A 24,248-nucleotide genomic window follows, 5' to 3' on the forward strand; every position below is an offset into this window, starting at 1 on the left:
ATTTCCTAAAATATAAGAAATGTATTTAAACTTTAATGCAAACAAAATTACAAGTGCTTTTTATTTGTGTTCATAAAGTGGCAGGGTAAATCCAACAAACACTGTTTAGGGTATTGCAGATGAGCTATTGTACATAGTATTGGTTGCATTCTTAAAGGGAAACTCAACACTAAAATAGGTGGACTTCATAAGACACCTCATAAAGTTAGATAGATACAAAGCAGGAAAAAAAAACCGCTAGAATTTGGTGTTGTGGCACATTTGATCCCATAAGCAAACAACTGCATAGAGGGAAATATGTAACCATTATATTGCATTTCTTTTTGTGTCCAACCGTAAATGATAAATTAGAGTTTAGTTTCCCTTTTACAAGCAAAAATCTATAAATACTGATTTCCAACCAAGCAGTTAATTAGTTATTATAGGTATTTTAACCAGATATTAAATGAATGCTTCATTTACATAAGTAACATAGAAGCAGTAAGCATTTGGAGGACTTAAAAAAAAATTAAAAAAATTAAAAAAAATGCACGATTCTTTGAACACTCACAAAATATACAATAAACCTGCAATGAAAAATCTGCAAGCAATACAAATGGTGATGCATATCTAAAAAATTCAAACTTTGCAGTAAAAATACAAAGGCACATAAAAGGATACTTTAACAGAAATAATTTATGATAATCGAAACAGTTCATGGAGCTTAAAGCTTGGCATCATAAACCATTTAAGTAAAATGGAAATTTAATGACACTTATTGCTAAAGCTGAATTGGCATCTGAAATATATCATTAAATGCAACATTCGTCGACATGAATAGAAAAATAAAAAAAAATAAAGCAAAATGAAATGTCCTTATCTGTATGCAGATATTCAACTTTCCCCTCAATTGTGTAAGATGTTTGTAAAAAATACTGTTGTAAAAATCAGGGGAATATCTTAAGACCTACAGATGTCCTTTACATAGCATAGTCCAAAGTTATAAGGGATGGATAACGTTCCGAGCACTCATACGGAGGTACTAGACTATGAAAAGAAAGCTATGGTTCACTGTCAAATTTAAGGTCTACAGAAGTTTCTCAGGCCAGTGGATTTGTGACTTTACAGCCATAATCCACATATATTATTCAAAAAATGTCCAAAAATGTTAAAACAATACATTAAAATGGGAAAGTCGACCCCTTATATTTACATTCGTTTCATATTAAGAACAGGAATAGAATCTTTCACTCCAGTATTGCTACTAATCATGAAAAACATGCCCGTGAAAACAAATCCAAAAAAATGTGGACCAATATCGAGTCCTTGATGTTGAATAGTGTATATGTACCATGTGTCTGAAAAACACTGCAGCTTTCATGGTTTATTCTTGTCCATTACATGAAGCACCTCATCCAAAAGAGAAGGGCCCAAGTCAAGCTGCAGAGTTAGAAGAGATCCTGCCAAGTCAGAAAGGGACTCCTCGGTTTTTAAATCAGTGTTCTCAATTTCGCAAGGACTATGGCTATCTTCAAACAAGTCAAGCCCTTGCCAGTCACTATACTGTTCAGAGAGACTAGAAGAATGGCTTGACCTTCCATTTGTGGAGCATGATGCAGAGCCAGTGACTTTCCATGAGCTTCTACGTTCAAATTGGTGTTCACTTTCATAAGGCTCACACTTTTCCATCAACTTTTCCTCTAAGACTGGCTCACAGCTAAGTCTAGGTGACTTAGAAGGGCTGTATGAGTCCCTTTTGGAGTTAAAAGTTACAGCAGATAACAAGGGCAAGACCAATGCTTGTGAACCTCCAATGGTTGGTAAAGAGATTGCATTTTTAAGAACAGGTGAAGATGTGTCCGAAAACACAGAGTCACAAGTGCTGTTTGCCCTCAAGAATTCATTGTGTCCGTGCAAATGACCATTTCGAGGTCTTCCTTGGTTTCCTGGCAACAGCTCATAGTTGCCTTGAAGAAAAGAGATATCACCAAAGACATCATGTTGTCCATCTTTGCCAATGTGTATAGTGTGCCGGAAATCTCCTAATGGGGGGCTTATCAAGTCTGAGGACAACACATCCCTCAGTTTAAATTTTTTACCTTTTTTGCTGTTTCCAGCCTTTAGATAAATGGGGGTCTTAGCAGGCATCGTGGTAAGGTTTAGGGTAGCAATGCAGAATAAAATGACCCAATTTACAGTCTATGTTCCTGTAGAAAAGTCACATTCTTGGCTCTGCTGCTTTAGTGGACAATCTCAGCACATTCTGAAGTCGTAGTCTGAAGTTCTGGGATTCTCGGTTTTCAGAAGACCACAAGCTCGTCCACAAGTCTAGGACAGACTTGGCAACAATATACGTGTGCTGTGTGTTTCTTTCCCCCGAAATTAAGAGAACCTGCAGAAAACACAGAAAACAATGTCTCAGGAACACATTTTTCACAGATCATTCATTTTCTTTCAACACATCAATTAGTGAAAGATCTGATGGTTCCACTCGGCTATTTTACTTTCTGAAGTAGATTTCCTCCACTAAGCAACATGAAAGAACACAGTACAGCAAGGTCATGTTAGCCTTTTTAAGACTTCACTACTATTTAATTTTTTTTCTTTCTTTCCAACTTTTTTTTTTTTTTTTACTGTTTCTAAGATTATTATGACTTGAAAATGCTAAATTGTAGCCGATGGAGCTTTTTTAAATGGAAATGTTAAAAACTCAATTTAACAATATATTTAAATGATACACACCTTTCACCAGGGAGAGATTATGAATCAGAATGTAATCTCATATAGATTGCATTCCAACTCATAAGGGAGATTTATCAAACGGGTGTAGAGTAGAATTGTCTTAGTTGCCCCTAGCAACCAATCAGATTCCACTTTTCATTCCTCACAGATTCTTTGAAAAATATAAGGTGGAATCTGATTGGTTGCTAGGGGCAACTGAGACAATTCTACTTTACACCCGTTTGAAAAATCTCCCCCATAGTCTCTTCCTGTTGGGAGGTTGTAAAGTAATTTCCGACATTGTTGCATACTTTTTCAAATCATGGAACATTTTAAGACCCACTCTGCCCAGAACTGACTTAAAACTGTATCAATAGTCCTGCATCCTAAGTACTGCCAATTACATTCTATAAGACCTTGTTCTACAGATTTTCTCATGCAGGTTAAGAAAATGGTAGAGAACAACTTGTCTCACAATGACACATGGTGGTACAACGCAGAGCCATATTGTTGGGGCATAAGTGGAGGCTGAGCTGGCATAGAATATTTTTTAAGTGCTTGATACCATGACTTCACCAATACACCTCTCAATCTGATTGAGGTATTTAAAGCAAAGCTGTTATCTGAGAAAACGTCTGACATATCCTAGAGGCATGAAAAATATTTTTATTATTTTTATTGATGGTTGTATTTGAAATACAGGGCTAGGGCAGCAAACGGTGTCTGTACTCAAGGTGAAAGAACTGCTAATTACAACTCCGCCATGTGAATCCATAGTACAATTTAAGGGCATTTATATACCATGTGCATGAAAACATTTATTGGCTATGCTCAGACACCTTCAAAAAGGCGGCCATTTTTATTTGATGAGTGTCATTTAATGGCAAATAACAGTAGTTTTCTTGCACCAGTTCATTTAGATCTTCATTGCTCCGGTATTGTTAATTTGCCCTGCTTCCTTAATCAATCAATAAAGTTCCCAGTTTAATTCAAAATATTTGTCAAAAAATAGTAGCAAATTAAAAGAAAGGAACTATTTTTTGGTATCTGGCTCTAATCAGTAAGTAAAAATTTTGGTGGCACATGCCCTTTAAATGGTTTGCACATAACACAATAACACACTTCAAGGATCATCAGTTTAGCAGTTTAGTCTACGCTACGGACCAGAAATCGGAACTATGATGATGCTGGAAGCTCTGAAACAGTTTAAAGCAACATGTCAGAAGTTTGCATATGTCGAGGTCTGGGTGCTGAGACCCCTGCGAATTGCTAGAACGCAGGGGCAGGCATGCTCAGCAGCATGCGCTCTGCCCCTTTATCTCTGCCGTAACTACTAATATGAGCAGTCTACGGAATTATAATGAAAGCCTATGGAACTTCCAGAAGTTCTGCATACTGGACAGGTTCTAGTGATCGTCTTATGACATATTAGAAGTTTTTTTAAATGATAGTTACTCTTTAAATCTTTGCACTACTGTACTGATACACTGTGAAAGTAAAATCACTTCCTTAACAAGCTTGAAAAAGATATTTATTTGACTTTGATTTATTAGAGTACAGTTGACCAGCTATCACATCCAGAAGGCCTACCTTCCATGCACAACATGGTAACATATAAGTAAGACAGTTCTGCCCCCTATAAATATATGTAATAAAATAAATCAGAACTGAGAATGACACAATACCACTTTAGACCACCAGCCCATTAAGCACTTTACTTCCCAAGACCACCGGAAATTATAGCGCTACATTCAGCTTTCATCATTGTGTATGGGAGGCATCCAGCTGGCAATTTTAATATCGAGAATGCTGCTGGCTATGATGGCACTTATAATGGGGTGGTCTGGCTGTGCTTTGTGGGCATGTTATTTGTGCACTGTACAGTGTGGAATTATTTACAGGTCACAGCCTCCACAGTACACAGCTGAATAGAAATGTGTTCGAATCAATGTTCAATGTCCATTCAACCTTACTATTACAATACAAAATTATTTAGAAAGCAGAAATATGGATGTATACACAATGTATAACCTTTGCTATATATATATATATATATATATATATATATATATATATATATATATATATATATATATAAATATATATATTGTGCGTGTGTGTGTCTGTGCATGTGTTTGGAGTTTTCCTTTAATACATTGTAAAACAAAGCAATTTCCATGTGATCTAAATATCTGTAATTACATTCAGGCATAGCTGATTCCATTCTTTATGCAATTTACAATCATAGCTTATGCTAAAAAGATATCCTCTAACAACCACAGTGTATTTCTATATTCTTTATCCGTTTCTATATCCGTTCTACAGAATTACAAATTGCTGGCCCCTTGTATTACCATAACTAAATTATAAGCGTTACTCAATGTATTTATTGGACCTAAAGCTGTTACATAATGATTTACTCTTGCAGAAATAAAAAGATTAGGAGAAATGCTGATGGCTGAAAATTTTTACTATGTCGCTCTCCAAAGTAATCATTTTGCTGGTATAAAAACAGCTCTTAAAAATGGGAGGAAAGAGCCTGTGAAATGAAATGATGCTAAAGATTTATCCCAAAACTGCAAGTGCTAAATCATCAGAAAAGTGGACACTGGGAGCGTAGAATAATACCGGCTAGGAGATGGTTTAGATTTAAATGGCCATTGAACGGAACACTATTGTTTTTATGTGTTCCTACACTATGTATTTAGTATATTAGTATGTTGATAAGTTTTATATCATCTCATTAGGAGGCAAGAACAGTTGCAGTTACACGGTTATCTACACACATTTAAATGGGTACTCGGGGCAAACATAAAAAACAGGGAGGGCAGGGGGTAGTGGAAACATAGTAATCAAGTTATACTTACCTGTTCCTGTGCCTCTGCAGTGACACACCACCACTTACTGCCATTAAGGGCTCTATCACAGAGTATTTGACAGATTTTTGCAGCCAAAGCCAGGAATGGACTATAAACAGATCAGGTCGTAAAGGAAAGACTGAGATTTCTCCTCTTTTCAAATCCATTCCTGGCTTTGGCTGTAAAACTCTGTCAGATAATCTATCAGATATCTGTGTGTGTAATAGAGCCCTAAAGCCCCTATTACACGGGGCGTTCCCCGCTTGCTGCTGCGAGCAGGTAAGTGCAGGGGAGACCGCAAGGAGGTGCGGGAGGCTGCCCGGGTGATCGCTAGATTGTCCGGGCAGCCCATAGAGGAAAGCGGTGGTCTGTTGCCACCGCTCCTATTCCACAGTCGTTTGTCTTTTAACATGTTGATGTTGAAAAATCGTTCATGTCGGCTGATCAATGCCTTCTATTACACAGGACGATTATAGTCCGAAACGGACGATATCGGCCTAATACGGTTGATAATCGTTCCTTGTAATAGGGCCTTAAGGGCTTCGGAAAAAGGTATGGCCTAAGATCATGATGTCCCCACCCATCTTCTCTAATGCATAATGAAAACCTTCCTTGGGTTCCTTGATATAAGGAACAGATTAGGGCACAATAGAAGTCCTCAGTTATGACCATAAGCACTTTTATTTTTATACAGTAGAGATATTCTAGCCACCAAACAATGACTATTTGGACAGTATATTACTGGTGTTAGATTTTGCAATTATTACAAAATTTGTGATTTTTGTTTCTCATATACATATCTCCTGGCCATTGCTGAGCGTAACATACATGGAACAAATGGTTGGGGACTTCTGTTCTATATGCAACTTATCCACAGTGCATAAGTATATAAGTATATACTTCTGTGTATAAAACTTCATAAAGAATGGGGATGTTAAAGGGATAACTAATCCATACAGCAGTCTTTCCTCAATGATCACAGTGCTAATACTATGTTAAAGAGTAAAGTAGCAGTGCCATCCACCATATCTGGAGCACACTCAAATTCTCTGCATTTGTAATATCGGTGGCTGAAGAAGTTGAATGCAGCCCTTGGGAGTCCTGGAAAACATAGATACTGCCTATGGCCTATGGCTGTATCCATGTTTTCCGGGCAGCTTTAGGGCTGCATTCAAGTTTTTCAGGCAACGGAAATAAAATGCAAAGAGTTCGGCCAAACATGATAGGCAACAACTTCTTCTTTGCCCTCAGGTTTACACTCACAACATCTACAACAACATTGTTAAAGGGTTTCTGTCATTTAAAAAAAAAGATTTGGTTGGGGAGATTTATCAAAGTGGTGTAAAGTAGAATTGGCTAAGTTGCCCCTAGCAGCCAATCAGATTCCACCTTTCATTTTTCAAAGAATCTGTGAGGAATGAAAGGTGGAATCTGATTGGTTGCTAGGGGCAACTGAGACAATTCTACTTTACACCATTTTGATAAACCTCCCCTATGTGTTCAGACTCCCAACAAACTTTACAGCTGGAAGAAGCACAAGGTTGAGCACTTCTCTCCCTGGCTCAATGCTCTCCCTGCCTTGCTAAAGGAAACGGATTCTATACTAAATTTATAGGGCCCCATCTCCTGCAGTGAGACAAGGAAAGATTTAGGAGAGAAAAGCTTAGCTAAGCACTTCTTCCAAACTTCCAATGATCGATGACTTAAAACTTTTGACGTCTCTGTAACATGTTCAAAGATTTTTCAATTGAAGGGGACACTTTAATAGGCTGTATACTAAATGGTATAGCCAGGGCTGCAGCCGGGTTTAGGCAACCCATTTGTCACATACACTCTATTTAGACAAACTCTCCGTTGTGCATACATGCCAATGGATAAATAATGATCACTTAAAGGAATTACAAAGGTATTACATTTTACTACACTAAATCAATAAATACTATATTAAGGCTAATAGCACTAGAGATGAGCGAACCTCGAGCATCGAACCCCAGAATGTGGCATTTGATTACTGGTGGCTAACGAGTTGGATGCTGCCCTAATGCTGCCCAGAAAACCATAGGCTGTATCAATGTTTTCCAGGACTCCCTAGGGCGGCATCCAACTTCTGCATTCATTGGTAAACAAATGCCACACGCTCGGGTTCAGACGAAGTGTGCGCTCTACTAAGCATGTTTACAGATATAGGGGGAGATTTATCAAACATGGTGTAAAATGAAACTTTACATTTGCCCCTAGCAACCAATCAGATTCCACCTTTCATTTTCCAAAGAGTCTGGGAGGAATGAAAAGTGGAATCTGATTGGTAATACATATATAACTGCAGTATAAGGCTTTGCTATCGGAATACACCAAATAAAGGGCCATTAAAGGAGTATTTCAGGAAAAATTCCATGAGATTGCGTGGGGTCCGACCTCTGTACCATCCGCCGATCTTCGGGCCTGTTATGAATAGAGCTACAGGTACAACACGTGACCCGCGACTCTATTCATGCCTATGGAGCGGCGGAAAGAGCCAAGTACAGCGCTCTTCTGGCGTACTCATCTCTTTCCGTCGCTCCATAGGAATGAAGAGACGCGGGTCACAAGCCGTACCCGTGGCTCTATTCATAACAGAGCCGACGGCGTCCGACCGTCAAAGGGTTCACCTACTTTTCCCCTATCCTGTGGATAGAGGAAGAGTGAATTTTTCCTGGAATACCCCTTTTAGAATACCTGCAGTTGTAGTAATGTAAACTCAATCTGTTCCCCTTGTACATGAGGAATATATGTATGAACAATTCAATGCATACATACAAGAATCAGAGTCGGGAAACTTTTTACAATACAGCAATACAGTATTATCTATATATAGATATACAGTGTGTGTGTATATATATATATATATATATATATATATATATATATATATATATACATACATACGTCACAGAGGCATCAAGTGACAACTGCCTAGATAAAGAGAAGACTGAGGAATGCCTCTGAACCAGCGGAAAGCTCCAGTCTCCGCATAGATAAAGAGATGACTGGTGTAGGCTTCTGTAACAACTGCTGACTATCTGCACTGATGGAGATAACATTACTGAACATCCCTGGGCAGTTTTCTGCTTGAATGTGCACAGTCTTCATTAACAAGGATTATGGATGACAAGATGAATGGCTATTTAGTGTGAATAGATGTAATAGATGGCTCTTTCAGTGCTTGTTTGTCTCTTGGCAGATACTGAGAGTATTCTTCTCACAGTCATGTGCTCATCATACAGGGAAATAAGGAAAATACTATACACGATTGAAATAATATGCAATAACTATGAGAATTAAATATGGATGTGTGTATAGACAATCATAACATGGACTATAGACTACAGATAACATGGAAGCCTGTCTAAAATATGAAAAAAAAATTATATTAATAATAATAATGCTTTTATTTGGATAGCACAAACAGATTCCACAGCACTTTACATAGTTTTGCCAATTCTTGCTCCCTGTCCCCAGTAGGGCTCACAATCTAAATTCACCTATGTCAGGAATGTGCAGTAGCCTGGTATGAATTGGGCCTGGTTTTTGCTTCTGTGTGACACACCTGATTGCTTCTCAGCTTCCGGCAATGCAGGAGTTATGGTACTTTTACACAGAGTGATAATTCGCCCGATCGCACGATTAACGATTTTGAATGAACGATTTTTTTTTAATAACGATCAGCGTTTAGACGGAACGATACATCGTATGGAAAAATCATTTTGTAATCGTTTTGCGATCGCTTAAGCCTATCTTATACATAGGTGAAATCTTTGAAAGACTGGTTACATGGAACGATCAACGACGATTTGAGAAGTTGTTGAAAGATCAAAATGAACGATTTCTCGCTCGTCGCTTGATCGTTCGCTGCGTTTACAAGTACGAGTATCGTTCGAATTCGACCGTTATCGTGCAAATTTGAACGATAAATCATTCTGTGTAAAACCACCATTACACTAAACTCTCCTAGCATTGACTGCCGCAGCTGAGCAAGTCTGTTTGATTGACATATTCCTCTGCCTGTCTGGAACCTAGAGGATCAGGGCGCCGGTCCAATGGGGATCCGGACTGTGCTCTTGATCCTCATAAAAGAAAGCTGAGGCAGTCTCTCAGCGCTGGCTATTAAGGTTCATACCCTGATCCCAGCTCCCCCTGCCTATTCCTGCGATCCCCGTACCTAATTCCTCTGCTCGATTTACCTGTTATCTGACCTCCTGCCTGATCTTTGACTATCCGACTGTTTACTGATTTTGTACTGCGTTGCCTGTTTGGTTTGGACTTTGGCTTGTTTGACTCTCCCTTTGTGTTCGTTCATCTGTTTCGTTCTGTTTTCACCTATACCAGAGCAAGGACCGCCTTCGTGCTATATGTCTATACAGTTTTATATGGTCCTGGGTCCTAGCAATGTTTTGTGTGTGTTTCACATTTCAACAATATCCTAATAAGCTTTCTATGAGTTTGTCTGTCTGATATGGAGAAATTAGATTGTAAACATCATTGGGGACTAATTGATAGTAAAGTTATACTCCTATGGTGCATCTACTGCCATATGAGTATACAGAAGAATGCTATGCGCTAGCTTTATATAAATCCCCTCAAGTCATAAATATATAATTATCTGAACTTCCTGAATCGTCCAATTACACAGAGCCCTGACATGCAATGTTCTGCTAATGGGGGAGCTTATTCCAACACTGCAGCAAAACTCTCCTTTATATGGTTAATAATGATGATGTTCCAGTTCTACAGCCGGTGATTCAAATAATAAAAATGTTTTAATAACTTGACTTGGCAAGTGTTACCAATGTCTCTGTAATAACAATGACTGTAATTTCTGGCATGTGGACAAACAGAACATCACTTGCTGCTTTCTTATAAATACTACGAGGAAGTGTGAGTCATGTTCCCTTTCCATCTTTCTCATTCATTCATATTAAAATAAAACACTGAAAGCCATATATATATATATATATATATATATAACACATTAATTAAAGACTGATACAGGTTACAGAGGATAAAGATACGATGTATGGTTTTCTAGGAGGTGTATTTTTCAACTTTTTGAAAAATTGGAGATATTCACGAAAGTTAACCATTGAAGTTCACAACTATTAATATGTTATTCTTAAAGAGGATGTACCACCCTGTACATCCTCTTTAACCTGAATCCACGGATCGATTGGCGCCAGTGCCGGCACGGGGAAGCCGTTGCCGTTGTCCGTTTTTCGGACCGCGGCACCGGCTTCCCCGTGCCGGCGCTGATCGATCCGTGGGTTCAGGTTAAAGAGGATGTACCAGGATGTATCCTCTTTAATAAGTTCTTACAGCAGCTAAATGTATGGCGAATTGGGCTCCTCACATAGATCTGTGTTTGCTTTGTTTAAAAAGGTTTGACATGTCATAGAGATACAGTGTGTTGAAAGTTTCGATGTACAATAGATGTTCAGACCCTTAATGATCACTAGAAATGGTTGGAAGAAGTGCACGAAAATGCATTCTCTCTTAGACTCCTAACGCACGTCTATGGGACCGTCTCGGTCATGGCTACAGAGAGTGCGATAAGAAGCACTTAGCAACACGCTTCCCTACCTACTCATTTTAGTGATCAGTTCAGCCCTGTCTCAATATACTTTAATTAATAATTAAGTACCCTAAAATTTAATCAATCTAACGGTTTTTAATTTTAAGGGTTTTACGTTTTTAAGGGTTGTCTGTGATAATGATTTAATCTGCTATGCTGCTAAGGCTGCAGGGGGACATGAGAATGTGTAAAGAGTGAACCGGAAGTTGGAGCGGAGCAGAGCAGTTAAGTATTATATATTAATAATAATAATAATAGTAATAATAATAATAATAAGTATAATAACACTGTTATGTTCCCCAGCAGCATAGCAGATTGTGTTCATCCCAGACAACACCTTTTAAAGAGTTCTGCGATTTACTTTGCCCACTCCGGTTGCCTGGCTCTTGATGACACAACACACTGCAGGACTGGCGTATCGGAAATGGATCAGGCGAGGTGAGTACAATGTAGTTTATTATGTTATAATCCTTGCGGGCAGCAGTTTTTTTTTTTTATTTAATTAAATCACAGAACCCATTTAATTCATTTAAATTAAAACCTCTCCCTTCAAAGTCCCACACTGCATTGATGTTCAGTTCATTCATTGGCCTGCTTCCCTCACAGCCAATGAAATGTATAGGACACCTTTATATTATGCAGAAAGGACTGACAGAGAAAGACATAGCCGCACATAGGACACGTTTATTGGTGTATTTATGGCAATGTTCACACAACATATTTTTGAAAAGAGCAGCTGCCGTTTTCAGTTAAAACAACAGCCATTTTTTTCATACTGCAATGACATGCATTGTCTTCACACAATGCATTGACCAATGGCCTTTGCTTGGCACTCAAATTAGCGGTCATTGCTCAATACATTGAGTGAAAACAACGGCCGTTGTTACATTGACGTCAATGCATATGATTGCAGTATGAAAAGAACGGCCATTGTTTTAATGAAACAGCGGCCGTTCTTTTAAAAAAAATCGTACATCGTGTGAGCATAGCCTATGTGTTTAAGGAAGTGTATTGCCACACCAGGTAGGAATTTCCTAAAATCAGTTTTATAGAATGGGACTTGAATTATTACTACATGTATTGGATTCTAGAACTTGCCACTACCATAAAGTGGTTTTCTAGGAATATCAATTAACAAAAAGTATTCTCAGGATCACAGAGACCGGACTCTTTACTGATCATATATTAGTGGCCTATCCTAAGGATATGCTGTCAGGAATATTACTGGGGAAAAATTTGTCTGCTATAAAAAGCAAAGGAAGTAATTCTTTCAGGATATAGTTGTATCTACACAGGTTGTCAAACTTCCTCAACATTTTAATGAGAACCTATTAGTGACTTAACCTTTAGTCAAAGCCTCCCATTACATTTTGCTGAGAAGCCAGGAAATGACCAATAGCTGTGCACACAAATGGCCGTTGCACAGATCCCTCATACATTGGCATTACATCACCAATCCAGCAGTAAAATAACTTCCTTCCCAACCCCAGGATGTGTATAATGATGACCAGGGCTCTGCTGACCAGGGAATGACACCTTCTCTGAGTCATCCTTTTCCCTCTTCTTTCTTTTATGCATTCATGGGATCCTAATGCACCAGTAAAAGTAGAGTATTTGGCTACAATGCTCCATATCAAGTATTTTAATACTCTATTTTAATACTCTATTCATTCCTTCAAGGGACAAAAATTAGAACACAAAAATGTAATGGGTTAACCAGGCACCCTCTGTTCTGCCAAGCAGGAGGCACCTGGTTAGACGTTTGAGTCTTCCATTGATTTCAATGGGGATCGAGCACTCAAGCATTTTTGGTGCTTGCTTAACACTAGTATGGATTCTAAAATGCATTATTTCTTGGCAATGCCGCTGATTTGCAGTGATATACAGAATACTTTTATGAGAGTCAACTCCACTTAACTAAGAGCACTGTGCTAATCATTGCTATCTGCCATGTTTCCACCTTTCAGAAAATAGACATAACAGTAAAGATAACCGTGACAAAGTATCACAAAGAAAACAGTAATGATTCAATCCTCCTTAGAGATTTAGCAGTTTATAATAAGATTAGGAATAACATACGGCATATATGTTTCCATAAGAAAGAGAACACCACTTGCAAGACTGAGCAAAGGAAGTATAATTTACAGCTTAGCTTCAATAACTAATATAATCCGCTGCATAACACCCCCATAATTCTTTTCTAACTTGGCAGCACAAAGCTGTGGAACACACAACTTAACAATAGCACCAGACCAAAACTTACATTTTACAGCCAGGTAGAAAAGCCAAAACATTTTCTATAAAAACAAAATATGTTTGAGACACATATAATAACTTGCTCAAAGTAAAGGCAACCGTCAGGACACATTGTAAGTGCTGACCTTAGCTGTTTTTATTGTGAACTTAAACTCACAACTCCGGATTTTAGGTTAGTTCCATGATGGAATCCTATGGACCACCTTAGTCGCAGGCACAGAGAGCTGGGAGAGAAGCCCTTAGTCATGTGCTTCTCTCCTTACTTGTTTTTGCAATGAGTCTGTGTCTGAACACCCAGATGCCGACCAATCAAAACTTCTGATATTTCTTTATGACATGTCGAAAGCTTTTTAAAGTAACAGGTTGTCAGGGTGGGACCCAGAGACACAGGACAAGTGTTGCGCCAACGCTGGCCCCCGCCCCACTGTCCCTTCCTTTTGGAGTGATCGGCCCCAACCTGAAGACTGGTCGCTATGCTGATATAAGGGAGGCACAAAGACAAAGACAAGACAAAGCAAACATAATAATCGCAGGTCAACTAGCAGGTTGGTATCTATCGGTTGTCGCCGTACAGAATTGAAAGTTGGGGGGAATAGTCAAGCCTAAAATGAGGAAACCAGGGAATACACAATGAGGATACAACGCTAGCTTAGTCACATTCTAAAGAGGCTCTATTGCAGGCAATGAGACATGATAAGGGAGGTGGTCTTATTGAGGCTGGAGTCCCAGCCCCAGGGTGTTATTGGAGCAGAGACTCTAGCCCCCAACAATACACAGAGCTGGACAGCCAGTAAGCATAACATTATACTGGACACCTGTGCCGATTGGTCGTTGGTGTGCTCCCTGCAACCTGCCAGACTGGTCGCCAGGGAAGCCATTGGCACCTGCGGGAGGCCAGCTGCACGCTCTGGCAGGGCCAATAGTTGAGGGTGATCAGGGCCGGCTCCTGACACAGGTACACTTTAAGGCTATGTTAACACATTGTACTAACAACGGTTGTTGTAGTAAGTGTCAAACAACCTAATTGAAGGGTGTGGCTTAATATGAAGAAGCATGGCCTTAAAACATGTCCCAACACATAGAAAATGGTTAGGAATACTCATTCTGCCAAAGACTGGCTGAGGAAGGTCACCACTGTGTCCAGAACTTGGCTGAGCGGACATTTCCTCTGTGTCAAGATTTGGACCAGGTGTGCGGCCATCAATAGGGATTAGACAGATGAGTAATACTTTTTTTTTTTTAACTCACACTGACAATTTAAAAAAAATCCCACCAAAAAACTCCTTTACTAGAACACTATTACATCAAAAGTGGAGACTAGATGACCTGAATCTGTTCGAAACGTCTTGTTCAAATATAAAATAAAAAATTACCTGCCTGCAAATAGTACTTCTATCTCATAGCATACTACTTAAGCATATGTAGTGTATCAGTAGGTAAGCAGCCACTTACACTCTACAGGGTCCATTTCCACCAGCTAAGCACTCAAGCACTGCATCCCATCACGTAGTCCACTTGAGATTCAGAATTTTGCATGATATGAAGATATATATATGAAGAGCCAGTTTCCTGTTTGTCAGGCAGCTCACAGTGGAAGTATTGGAGCCATCGAAAACAGACACCTTTATTATTACAAAGAAATCACGAGAGATTTTTAGAAGAACAAGACAAAAAGTTCGATAACCCCTATGACAACCCTTATATACAGTATGTTAAAATGGCTGTTATTTGCAAATCCCTTGGAACAGAACAGAACTTGTAAAATAATATTTCCTGTCTCCAAAGAAATTAAGAACGCCAACGCATTTCAAACTGTGAAAGGTTCTTATTCAAGGCATGAATAAGAACTTTTGATAGTTCAAAACAGATTGGAGTTTGATTCATGTTTTTCCATCTAAAGCTAGAGAAATCTTCAGTTTCAAATTCTAAGTGACATATCCCATGACTATAATCAAATTCTCAAAAAGGGAAGTGGTCCATAAACCAAATTTGACCATGTCAAACCCATTGAGGATACAATTAGCCAATGAAGTGCTAGAGTGTATTCATCAACCACATATACCTAGGCTTCATTTATCCAAATGTAGCATAAAATGTACAATTATAATAAATGACTCCAGTCGGAAAAAATTTAAAGGACTTCTGGAATATTAATAACTTTCTATAAGATGTATATTAACCATTAGGTACATCACTCCCCCCCCTCCCGCAAACAGGTATAATGGAAGCCATATGTGATTTATGATAAGCCAAGCAAACGTCCCAAACAGAAAATGCAGCATGTCCAATAGAACACAGCCAAGATATGTTATACTGTGTTATAGCTGAAGCCTGGCCAGTGAAATTTCCTTATATAGTAGCTTTACATGGAATGATTTAGCTAGACCCTTTACTCGTGGGCTTTGTAACATTAACAAATACCAGGTGTTGCCCCTATATAAGTAACACTCAAGGCTGGCCTGACTTTCTACATTTCCACACATCAATGATTCAAAGTTTTTTCTGCGTGAGATTATTCACTGTATGTATACTGACTAGCACATACACAACATTTCCTACATATGTTTGGATACAGGCCACTGATAATACGAACTTTACTTCTATGGATATAGTTGTATGGCAGTAGGACACACCTGTGTTGTATTTGTGGACCACAAAATGCATGGATGGGCTACGGATCATCATCATTTCATGGATGTGAGGCCAATAAAGCCTAGGAGCCGATCTAGGGGCAAATGTACAAACCATAGAATCTACAGTCATGTGTTTTGTACCATAGACTAGAATGAGTCTAATACTGTTTGGACAGAATATGAACAGAAATAACAGTATGCAGAGAGGCCGAACATAATTCCAGCAATGATTACCATTACCACTTAAATTCAATAGCCTGTCCTTAGAATAGGAAATCAATATATGATGAGTGGGAGCTAGATCCCCTAGGACACCCATCAATCAGTAGATCAAAGGGTTGTGGTCATCACTAGTGCACCATATACCTTAGTTGTTTATTAAGGCAAATCATTGCATGGGTCATCAATATTTGATCAGTACATGTCAGACTTTCAATGTTTTCACCAAAAAAGAGGGTACAGAATAGAAAAAAATGATAAAGCCAGGCTGTGGCTTAATAATCTGGTTGTTGTTTTATGTTGTTGCTATTCAGTTTACCTAATAGTTCTTTCTTCTGACACCTGCCATCAGGGAAAAGTTAAGGCCCTATTACACGAAGCGATTATAGGCCATTATGTCGGATGATCATTGTCTTTCAACATGTTGAAAGACCAACGAAGCAGATAGCAACGTTCTCCATGCAGTAGGAGCGGTGGCATCACACCGTCACTATCTTCTATAGGCTGCCCAGATGATCGCCCGGGCAAAATGGGGATTAATAGAAAACCGAGACAGAGTTCCTGTCTCGGCCAGAGATGTCAGCAGAGAGCAGACTGAAAATAAAACAACATTTCCTGGAGGACATATAGTAGATTGATAATAGAAGTAAATTACAAATCTACATATATAACTTTCTGATATCAGTTGATTTAAAAGAAAAACATTTTTGCTGGATAACCCCTTTAAGGACACCAAAACACATACCATTCAAACCAAAATCATTAATATAGTCTAATTTGTACAGCTATAGGCCATCAATGTTGGATCTATCATCATATCTACACTGCCTTTTGTAAGGACATGGGGGAAGGTTGGCTCCACTATCAGCCACAACAATAAATATTGTGGTGTTTGGTTAAAGGGAGAGATCAGAGATTGATCAGATTTATCATGTGATTGGTTAAGAAGCATTCCATAGACAGAACAGATCATATGCACTGGGCCCAATAATAGTCTCCATAACTGCTTCCAATAATATCGAGTTAGTAGAGTGGCTTCCTATGAACAGGTCTCGGCTATCTTCTATTTATACATAACTGACTATACTACTTTATTGCATGAACTCATAAAACATAGGCTGAAGCTGAATTGACAATGGAATGGCAATGGTTATAAGATATGAAGGTGCACTGTGAGATCTGGTCTTGTATGATACATGTAAAATCAGGAAGGATGTAAATGCAAGTCCATTGTCACCGGCCTGCTCAGATACGTCAGCCCCACTTCCCATTCACAGCATTCCTCCAGGATGTTGTTTAAACCAAACAACATCCGTCAGGAAATCCCGTGTTATGTTCACAAAGCTGAGTGTTTACTGAAAAACAATGATATCCCATTCCATAAACTGTGTGCACAGCAGAAAGTGGTGGAGGCTGGATAAATGTTGGGTGACAGGTGTTATACGGCCAGGATTTGTTAATATGTACAGTGTATAAACCACATGAATAATACTACGGCAATCTACACCTTGCCCAAAATACTACCTGGCTTACAAAGCTGGCTCCCAAACTAAAGCCATAAACTGAACCCCTGAATTTCCATGGAAAGATTCTCTACCAATTAACAATAGCTTCCAGAAAGTAAAGGTATGCTTAAAACTCTTAGGAACGTTCATTTATTCCTTATACTCATCAGTGTGAGTCCCCGACATATCATCAGCAGTTAACTTTAATCTAAGACGTTATTAATAATATTACTAATAGGCCGTGTATTTATGGGAGAAAACCAGAAAAGTCTTATGGAACCAGCAGGAGAACACACAAACTCCATGCAAATGTTGCCTTTGCTTACAATAAAAGTGCTGCAATGCATCAAGGTCAGCCACCATAGTGTCTAGGCGCAGTTGTTTTATTTAAGCTTTCAAATAAGCAAGAAAATGGATCACTTGCCAATTGTGCTTTAACCCCCTCCACTGTACTGTAAATTAACGTCGCTGCAGCCTATGCCTGATGCTGCAGTGACGTTAATTTACGATCCAGGATGACACAGGCACAGGAGCTGCGCCTGTGTCATCCGCGGAGGGTCCCAGCTCTTTGTGATAGCCGGGACCTGCCTCAACTCTCAGCACCGGAGCCTCGCTCAGGTGCTGAGATGTTAACCCTATAGATACTGGGGGCAGCACGACCGCAGCATCTATAGGGCTCCTGACAGAGAATTCTCCCTCTACAGAGGGAGAATTCTCTGTCCGGTGCCATCGGGGCTCTACAAAGTGATCGCAGAGCTCAATGGTAACCATGGAAACCTGAAGCCTCAGGCTTCCGGTTTCCTGGCTACGGAGGCCTTCAGGGGGAGGGAGGGAAGGCAGGGCGCGGCCATGAGCTCTGCCCCCTCCCCTCTCTCCCCTGCCGCTGTGACAAGATTGTAACAGCGGCAGGGGACAGACGGAGGGGTGGGGGCAGACTCAGGGACATCAGCTTATGGGATTATTATAATCCCATAAACTGATGTCCAAAAATGACCTGGGCATTGATGCATCAATGACCCCAGGTCGTAAAAGGGTTAAAGGAGAGGTCCGGCCTTGACAAAAATCTGACAGGCACAAGGGGCAGGGGAGAAAATAACAAGCAACCTTTGCTTATCTCTCCCTGTGCCTGCGATGAGCAGCGTGACCAGCCCTGGGACCTCCGCCAGAAGGGATTTTCCCCTGAGTTGAAATGACTTCACGACCCGATGGTCAGCCCGCTCAGCCAATCACTTATTGCAGCGGCTCCCGCCCCAATCACTGACTGACTGAGCAACCAGTCCATCAGCCAGGTTGTAACGTCAGCTCTGCTGGAAATCCCGCAGAAGCGATCCAGTGCTGGAGAGGCACTGGGAGAGGTGAGTTGGTGTAATTTTTTATGTTCCCCCTGTCCCTGCTGTTAGAAAAATGTTGCCCCTGGACGAACTTCTCCTCTCAAGTGTACCTGCCACGTAAAACAAAACCCTTTGACATGTCGTACAGACATGAAAAGCTTTGATTGGTGGGAGTCTTGGTATTCCATCTACAAGCTGGGAGAGCTAGGAGAAGCATGCGGCTGAGCGCTTCTCTCCCTATTCTCTGTATGAACTTCACAAGATTCTCCCATAGGCCTACATTGGGTATCTATCTTAATCATGTAAAGTGCTGCAGAATCAGTTGGCACTATAGAAATAATTACACATATATATTATAAGGTGGCCATACACCTCCAGCAGAGAGCACCTTGTCAGACTGGAAAGAATATACCACTTCCTGCAGGACATACAGCAGCTGATAAGTACTGGGAGACTGGAGATTTTTTTTTTTTATAGAAGTAATTTACAAATCTTTATAACTTTCTGACAGCAATTGATGAAAATTAGTATTCCATGGTAGAGGGAAAATTATCTGATGATAATGACATACATGACAATGTATATTAGGGAAAAATCTATTTATAAATTGTATTAGTGTAACACTTCATTCAAGTCAATTTGTTGACTGTAATAAAGACATTGTTCAGTGCCTTATCCTGAAAGTAGTGATGCAAGAGAAGGCCAGACATTCATGTGTCACATGTCTGGAACATTCCCCATGTCTCATGAGCTGTAAACACTCAGACAATGAATATTACCATCCAAATCTACAGTTATTAAAATACACAACATATCTTCTACCTTCCGCCCTTTGATCGGCAGCAAACAAACAAAACACCCCTACCCCTCCCTTGTACCACAAGAAATAATTACAGGTGCAATCACATTAACATGTTTATAGAATTCATGAGGTCACCGATACAATGATAAAAGACGCGGCCCGAGCCTAATATCTGCTGACTGATGTTATAGAACAATGAAGCATGGCAGGTATGGGGCGTCGGAACTGATTCTCAGCTTATTCCACCGGGGAGTTGGGATGATATTTGCTGCTCTTGAACTGAAGGTTACAGAAGTGTTTATTGCCTGTGAAAAATCTACAATTCTACCAAAGGAATTGGAAATCTTAAAGGGGTTATCCAGCGAAAATCATTTCAGAAAGTTATATAGATTTTTAATTTACCTTTATTTAAAAGATCTCATGTCTACCAGTTCTTGTCAGCTGCTGTATGTCCTGCAGGAAGTGGTGTATTCTTTCCAGTCTGACACAGTGCTCTCTGCTGCCACCTCTGTCCATGTCAGGAACTGTCCAGAGCAGTAGCAAATCCTCATAGAAAACCTTTCCTGCTCTGGACAGTTCCAGTCATGGACAGAGGTGGCAGCAGAGAGCATTGTGTCAGACTGAAAAGAAAACAACATTTCCTGCAGGACATACATCAGCTGATAAGTACTAGAAGACTTGAGATTTTTAAATAGAAGTAAACACAGCTCACAGAATATTATACTGACTGCTATATAGGTTGGAAACTAAAGGTATACGCTCTTGTGCACATGGCAGAGCCTATACAATGGCACAAGGAGAACTGTTGGCAAACCATTGTATGGCACCTGAGTATATATATATATATATATATATATATATATATATATATATATATACAGCATGTTTTCCTGGCAGCCCTAGGGCAGTATTCAACTTCTACAGCCAACGGGAATTAAACACTCAGGGAGAGATTTATCAAACATGGTGTAAAGTGAAACTGGCTCAGTTGCCCCTAGCAACCAATCAGATTCCACCTTTCATTTTCCAAAGAGTCTGTGAGGAATGAAAAGTGCAGTCTGATTGGTTGCTAGGGGCAACTGAGCCAGTTTCACTTTACACCAAGTTTGATAAATCTCCCTCTCAGTGTTCGGTTTCGGATGACGTTGCCAAGCCCAAACATTTAGGAAGATTCCCCCCAACACTGACAGGATAGCATCTACCATGGAGGGATATGGATATTGGTACTATTACACAGGCCGACTACGGTCTGGTCATTTTAGTAAATGAGTGCCGATCTGCTAGATTGGCGCTCGTTTACTGGACGGCCTGATAATTGGGCAGCAAGGACATCGTTATCAATGTCCATGCAGCCCTTGCCCAAACACCTAAGGTGTCAGGTGTTTGGGCAATCGGCAGCCACCGGCCGAGCATTGTTAATACACGTAGCTGTCGGCGCTCCAAAGATTTTTGGTCCAAACCTTAACCAACGATTCGGCTGATTATTGCTCCATGTAATAGGGCCCTATGTGGGGCATACAGAGGTACAGTATGGTCCCAAAGCAATCTATAGGTGCTGTATTACAGACCCATAACGTGTACTGTGCACGTTATGTGTCTGACGTCTGAGAATGCAACCATGGACACCACACCATGCTACCCAAAGGTTTAGAATTTCACTCCCTTCCTATAGAAGTCTATGGGGCATGCCTGGTAGCTGTTTTACATGCTGATGACATTACTTCTTTTTATTTTTTAAGCTGGAAGTTGTAGAGTAGAACCAATATGGCACTGACTATTCATGAGCTCCTATGGTGACCTATAGGATCCTGGGTAGTACACAGGGGGCCAGAAAGAAGTTGACTTATTGACTTATTGACAGCTCCTGTCCAAATAATTTATGTTGTATGTATTAAAGTGGGATTAGATTCCACTAGAAATGAGATTTACTCTGTCCACTGATCATATACCTGCGCGTTTCACAACCCATAAACCTTTCATCTGCCAGTTAAATAAACTATCTTTACATTAGCTGAGATCTCACTGTTATATTGTTATTAGCGATAAGCGAACATGTTAGAAAATGATGCTGATTGTTCATGTTCTCCGATCACAATTTGTTCGATGATCGGAATGGTTATAAAGATCATTTTTGAACATATGCGAACTGCACACTTTATGTTTTGCACCTAATAAACTACGCTAGACTGAAACGTACGCAATTGCGTAATTTACGCTTTGTGCCTCATAATCTGTACACATGACCGCAACATAGGCAACAGCGTCATTTACGTTTTGCACCTGATAATCTGTACACATGTGCATAGACCGAAAAGTACATTTCTACTGTACGTTCGTTATTTGTGAATGTTTGGTGAACACGAACACTAACCGATCACAATGATTTTTTTTTATGTCTGTGTTCTGGACCCAAACCGAACATCGTGATGTTTGCTCATCACTAGTGGTTATATTCTTATAGTGGAAATGAACAGAAGTCGACAACACACAGACTAGATGACTGTTCCACAACATACAGCAACATACATAAATGTAAAACAATCTTACAATCTGAGCTGATGCTGTATGTGTGTATGGCAGAGGCGATACCCACTGACACCTCCTTATAAAATGCAGCATGGCATAGACAAAATGGGGAGGACATAGCCCTATAGTGAGCAGTGCAAGGCACAACGCATTGCAGTATATCATCCATTGCCAGGCATTTAGTCAGCAGACTAGAACCGGTTGCTATTCCGCTGCAGTATAATTATGGCCGGGATCAGCATTATTTACCAGTCAATTATTTTACTCGGCTGTATTTTATTGGCTATTGTTTCCACTCCAATGCTCAAAATGCTGAAGCCTGCTAAGAAAAGCAGAAGTCTCCAGATCAGATGTGGACGGTTACAGCCTGTCAGGCATGTGCTCAATGCCGCATGTAGATAAGCTGTGCTAAAATCTCATCCCTCGCCGTCTATTTTTACCCTGCAGAAGCTCTTTCATTAAACAGTCATTACAACATCTGCAATACGTGAATGCCAGAGTCAGCGCTATGTGCCAAACCATGCAAAGCAGCTCTAAGCACTGGGGAAGAATGCTGTATGTTATTATCTATGACTCTGGATGGGTAACATGATGACCATAGACATAACAAGAACAGTTTAAATTTTTTAAAAATGAGTCAAACCCCCAAAAATGTGTTATTTATTGTATTGATGCCAATGATTCTGTACTGACAGTCCAAGGGCAATGTGGACAGGAAATACATACCGATTAGTAACCAGTGAAAACTGCAAGACATCTCAGCTATTTTATCATTCTGCATGTAGACTATATAGCATGGCAGATGAGGATCAGCTTAAACTTATAGCCCCCGCTATGAGAGGACACTGATATATTGCATATATTTTATTATGGCCATTTAAAGCACATGGAAGAGGTCTATGTCTCTGATATGCCTTTGGCTTCTATTTTTTTGTGTAATAACAACGAAAAGAAACGTTGGTCGTTTGATAGAAATCAGATCTATTTTTATTGTTGAACGTTTGCAAATCGTTGGGTGTAATAAGACGTCATTAGGTCAATAGCAGTAGTGACTACAGGACGACTGCAAGAACGATCATAAGTAACGTTCATCGTTACGTGATAGGTTGCTTAAGATCGTTTATTGTTAATCGTCAAAAACGCTTTACGCAATAAGACCCTACGAGCTATATAATACTCTACATATGTCCGACGCTGGCTGCGCTCTCATTGATCCCCTGATTTCTGCTGATCTATATAATGGACACATTCACAAGTGAATCACCAATCCCATTAAAATGAGATTTATGTTGAACAGATCAATGGGAAGCGCAGATGTGGCTCCATTCGTATACAGTCAGAGGGGCTTCTTATCTGCAGGAAGGGGGGCACACACATTTACACACTCATCCTGTACTTACAGAGCTCTGGGCGATGTCTGGAGATGGCTCCTGCCTCCTGCTGTCTCCTGCTTAGCACATGGGGATCTGGCTGTCTCCTCCGCAGGGCTCCAGTCTCCTTACAATGTGGATATATGGGTCATACAGTGTATCCAAATGTAGCAGCAGCAGCAGCAGTGCTAGTCTCTCATAGTGTGGAGGAGCTGCAGGGAAGGGGCAGTAGCTGTTTGCTGTAGACACCTCCCTCCCTTCTCTACATGAACACTAGACCCAGCACCAGCAGCAGCATCTCTCCTCCACCTGTGACACTTCTTCTGCAGTCACCTCCCAAGACACCTTCCAGATGACTCCTGCTTATTCTCTATGTCTGTGGAGCTCTCCTTTGTGTGAAGTTGCAGTTTTGCTGTAGCTGTATGGAAGTGCTTGGTGATGAT

The 24,248-nt window shown here is 40.0% G+C and overlaps 1 protein-coding gene across 1 annotated transcript; it reads right to left on the bottom strand.

The window, feature by feature from the left end:
- Positions 1-4: 4 nt before the first annotated feature.
- CDC42EP3 (CDC42 effector protein 3) lies at positions 5-24,248 on the bottom strand. The gene is made up of 2 exons (XM_069954456.1): positions 23,836-24,248; positions 5-2,371 (listed from the first exon to the last, which is right to left on the bottom strand). Exon 2 carries the CDS (start codon positions 2,125-2,127, stop codon positions 1,357-1,359), a length of 771 nt encoding a protein of 256 aa, XP_069810557.1. The 5' UTR covers positions 2,128-2,371; positions 23,836-24,248; the 3' UTR covers positions 5-1,356.

Source organism: Dendropsophus ebraccatus, chromosome 15, assembly GCF_027789765.1.
Source record: "Dendropsophus ebraccatus isolate aDenEbr1 chromosome 15, aDenEbr1.pat, whole genome shotgun sequence".
NCBI classification, from domain to species: domain Eukaryota; kingdom Metazoa; phylum Chordata; class Amphibia; order Anura; family Hylidae; genus Dendropsophus; species Dendropsophus ebraccatus.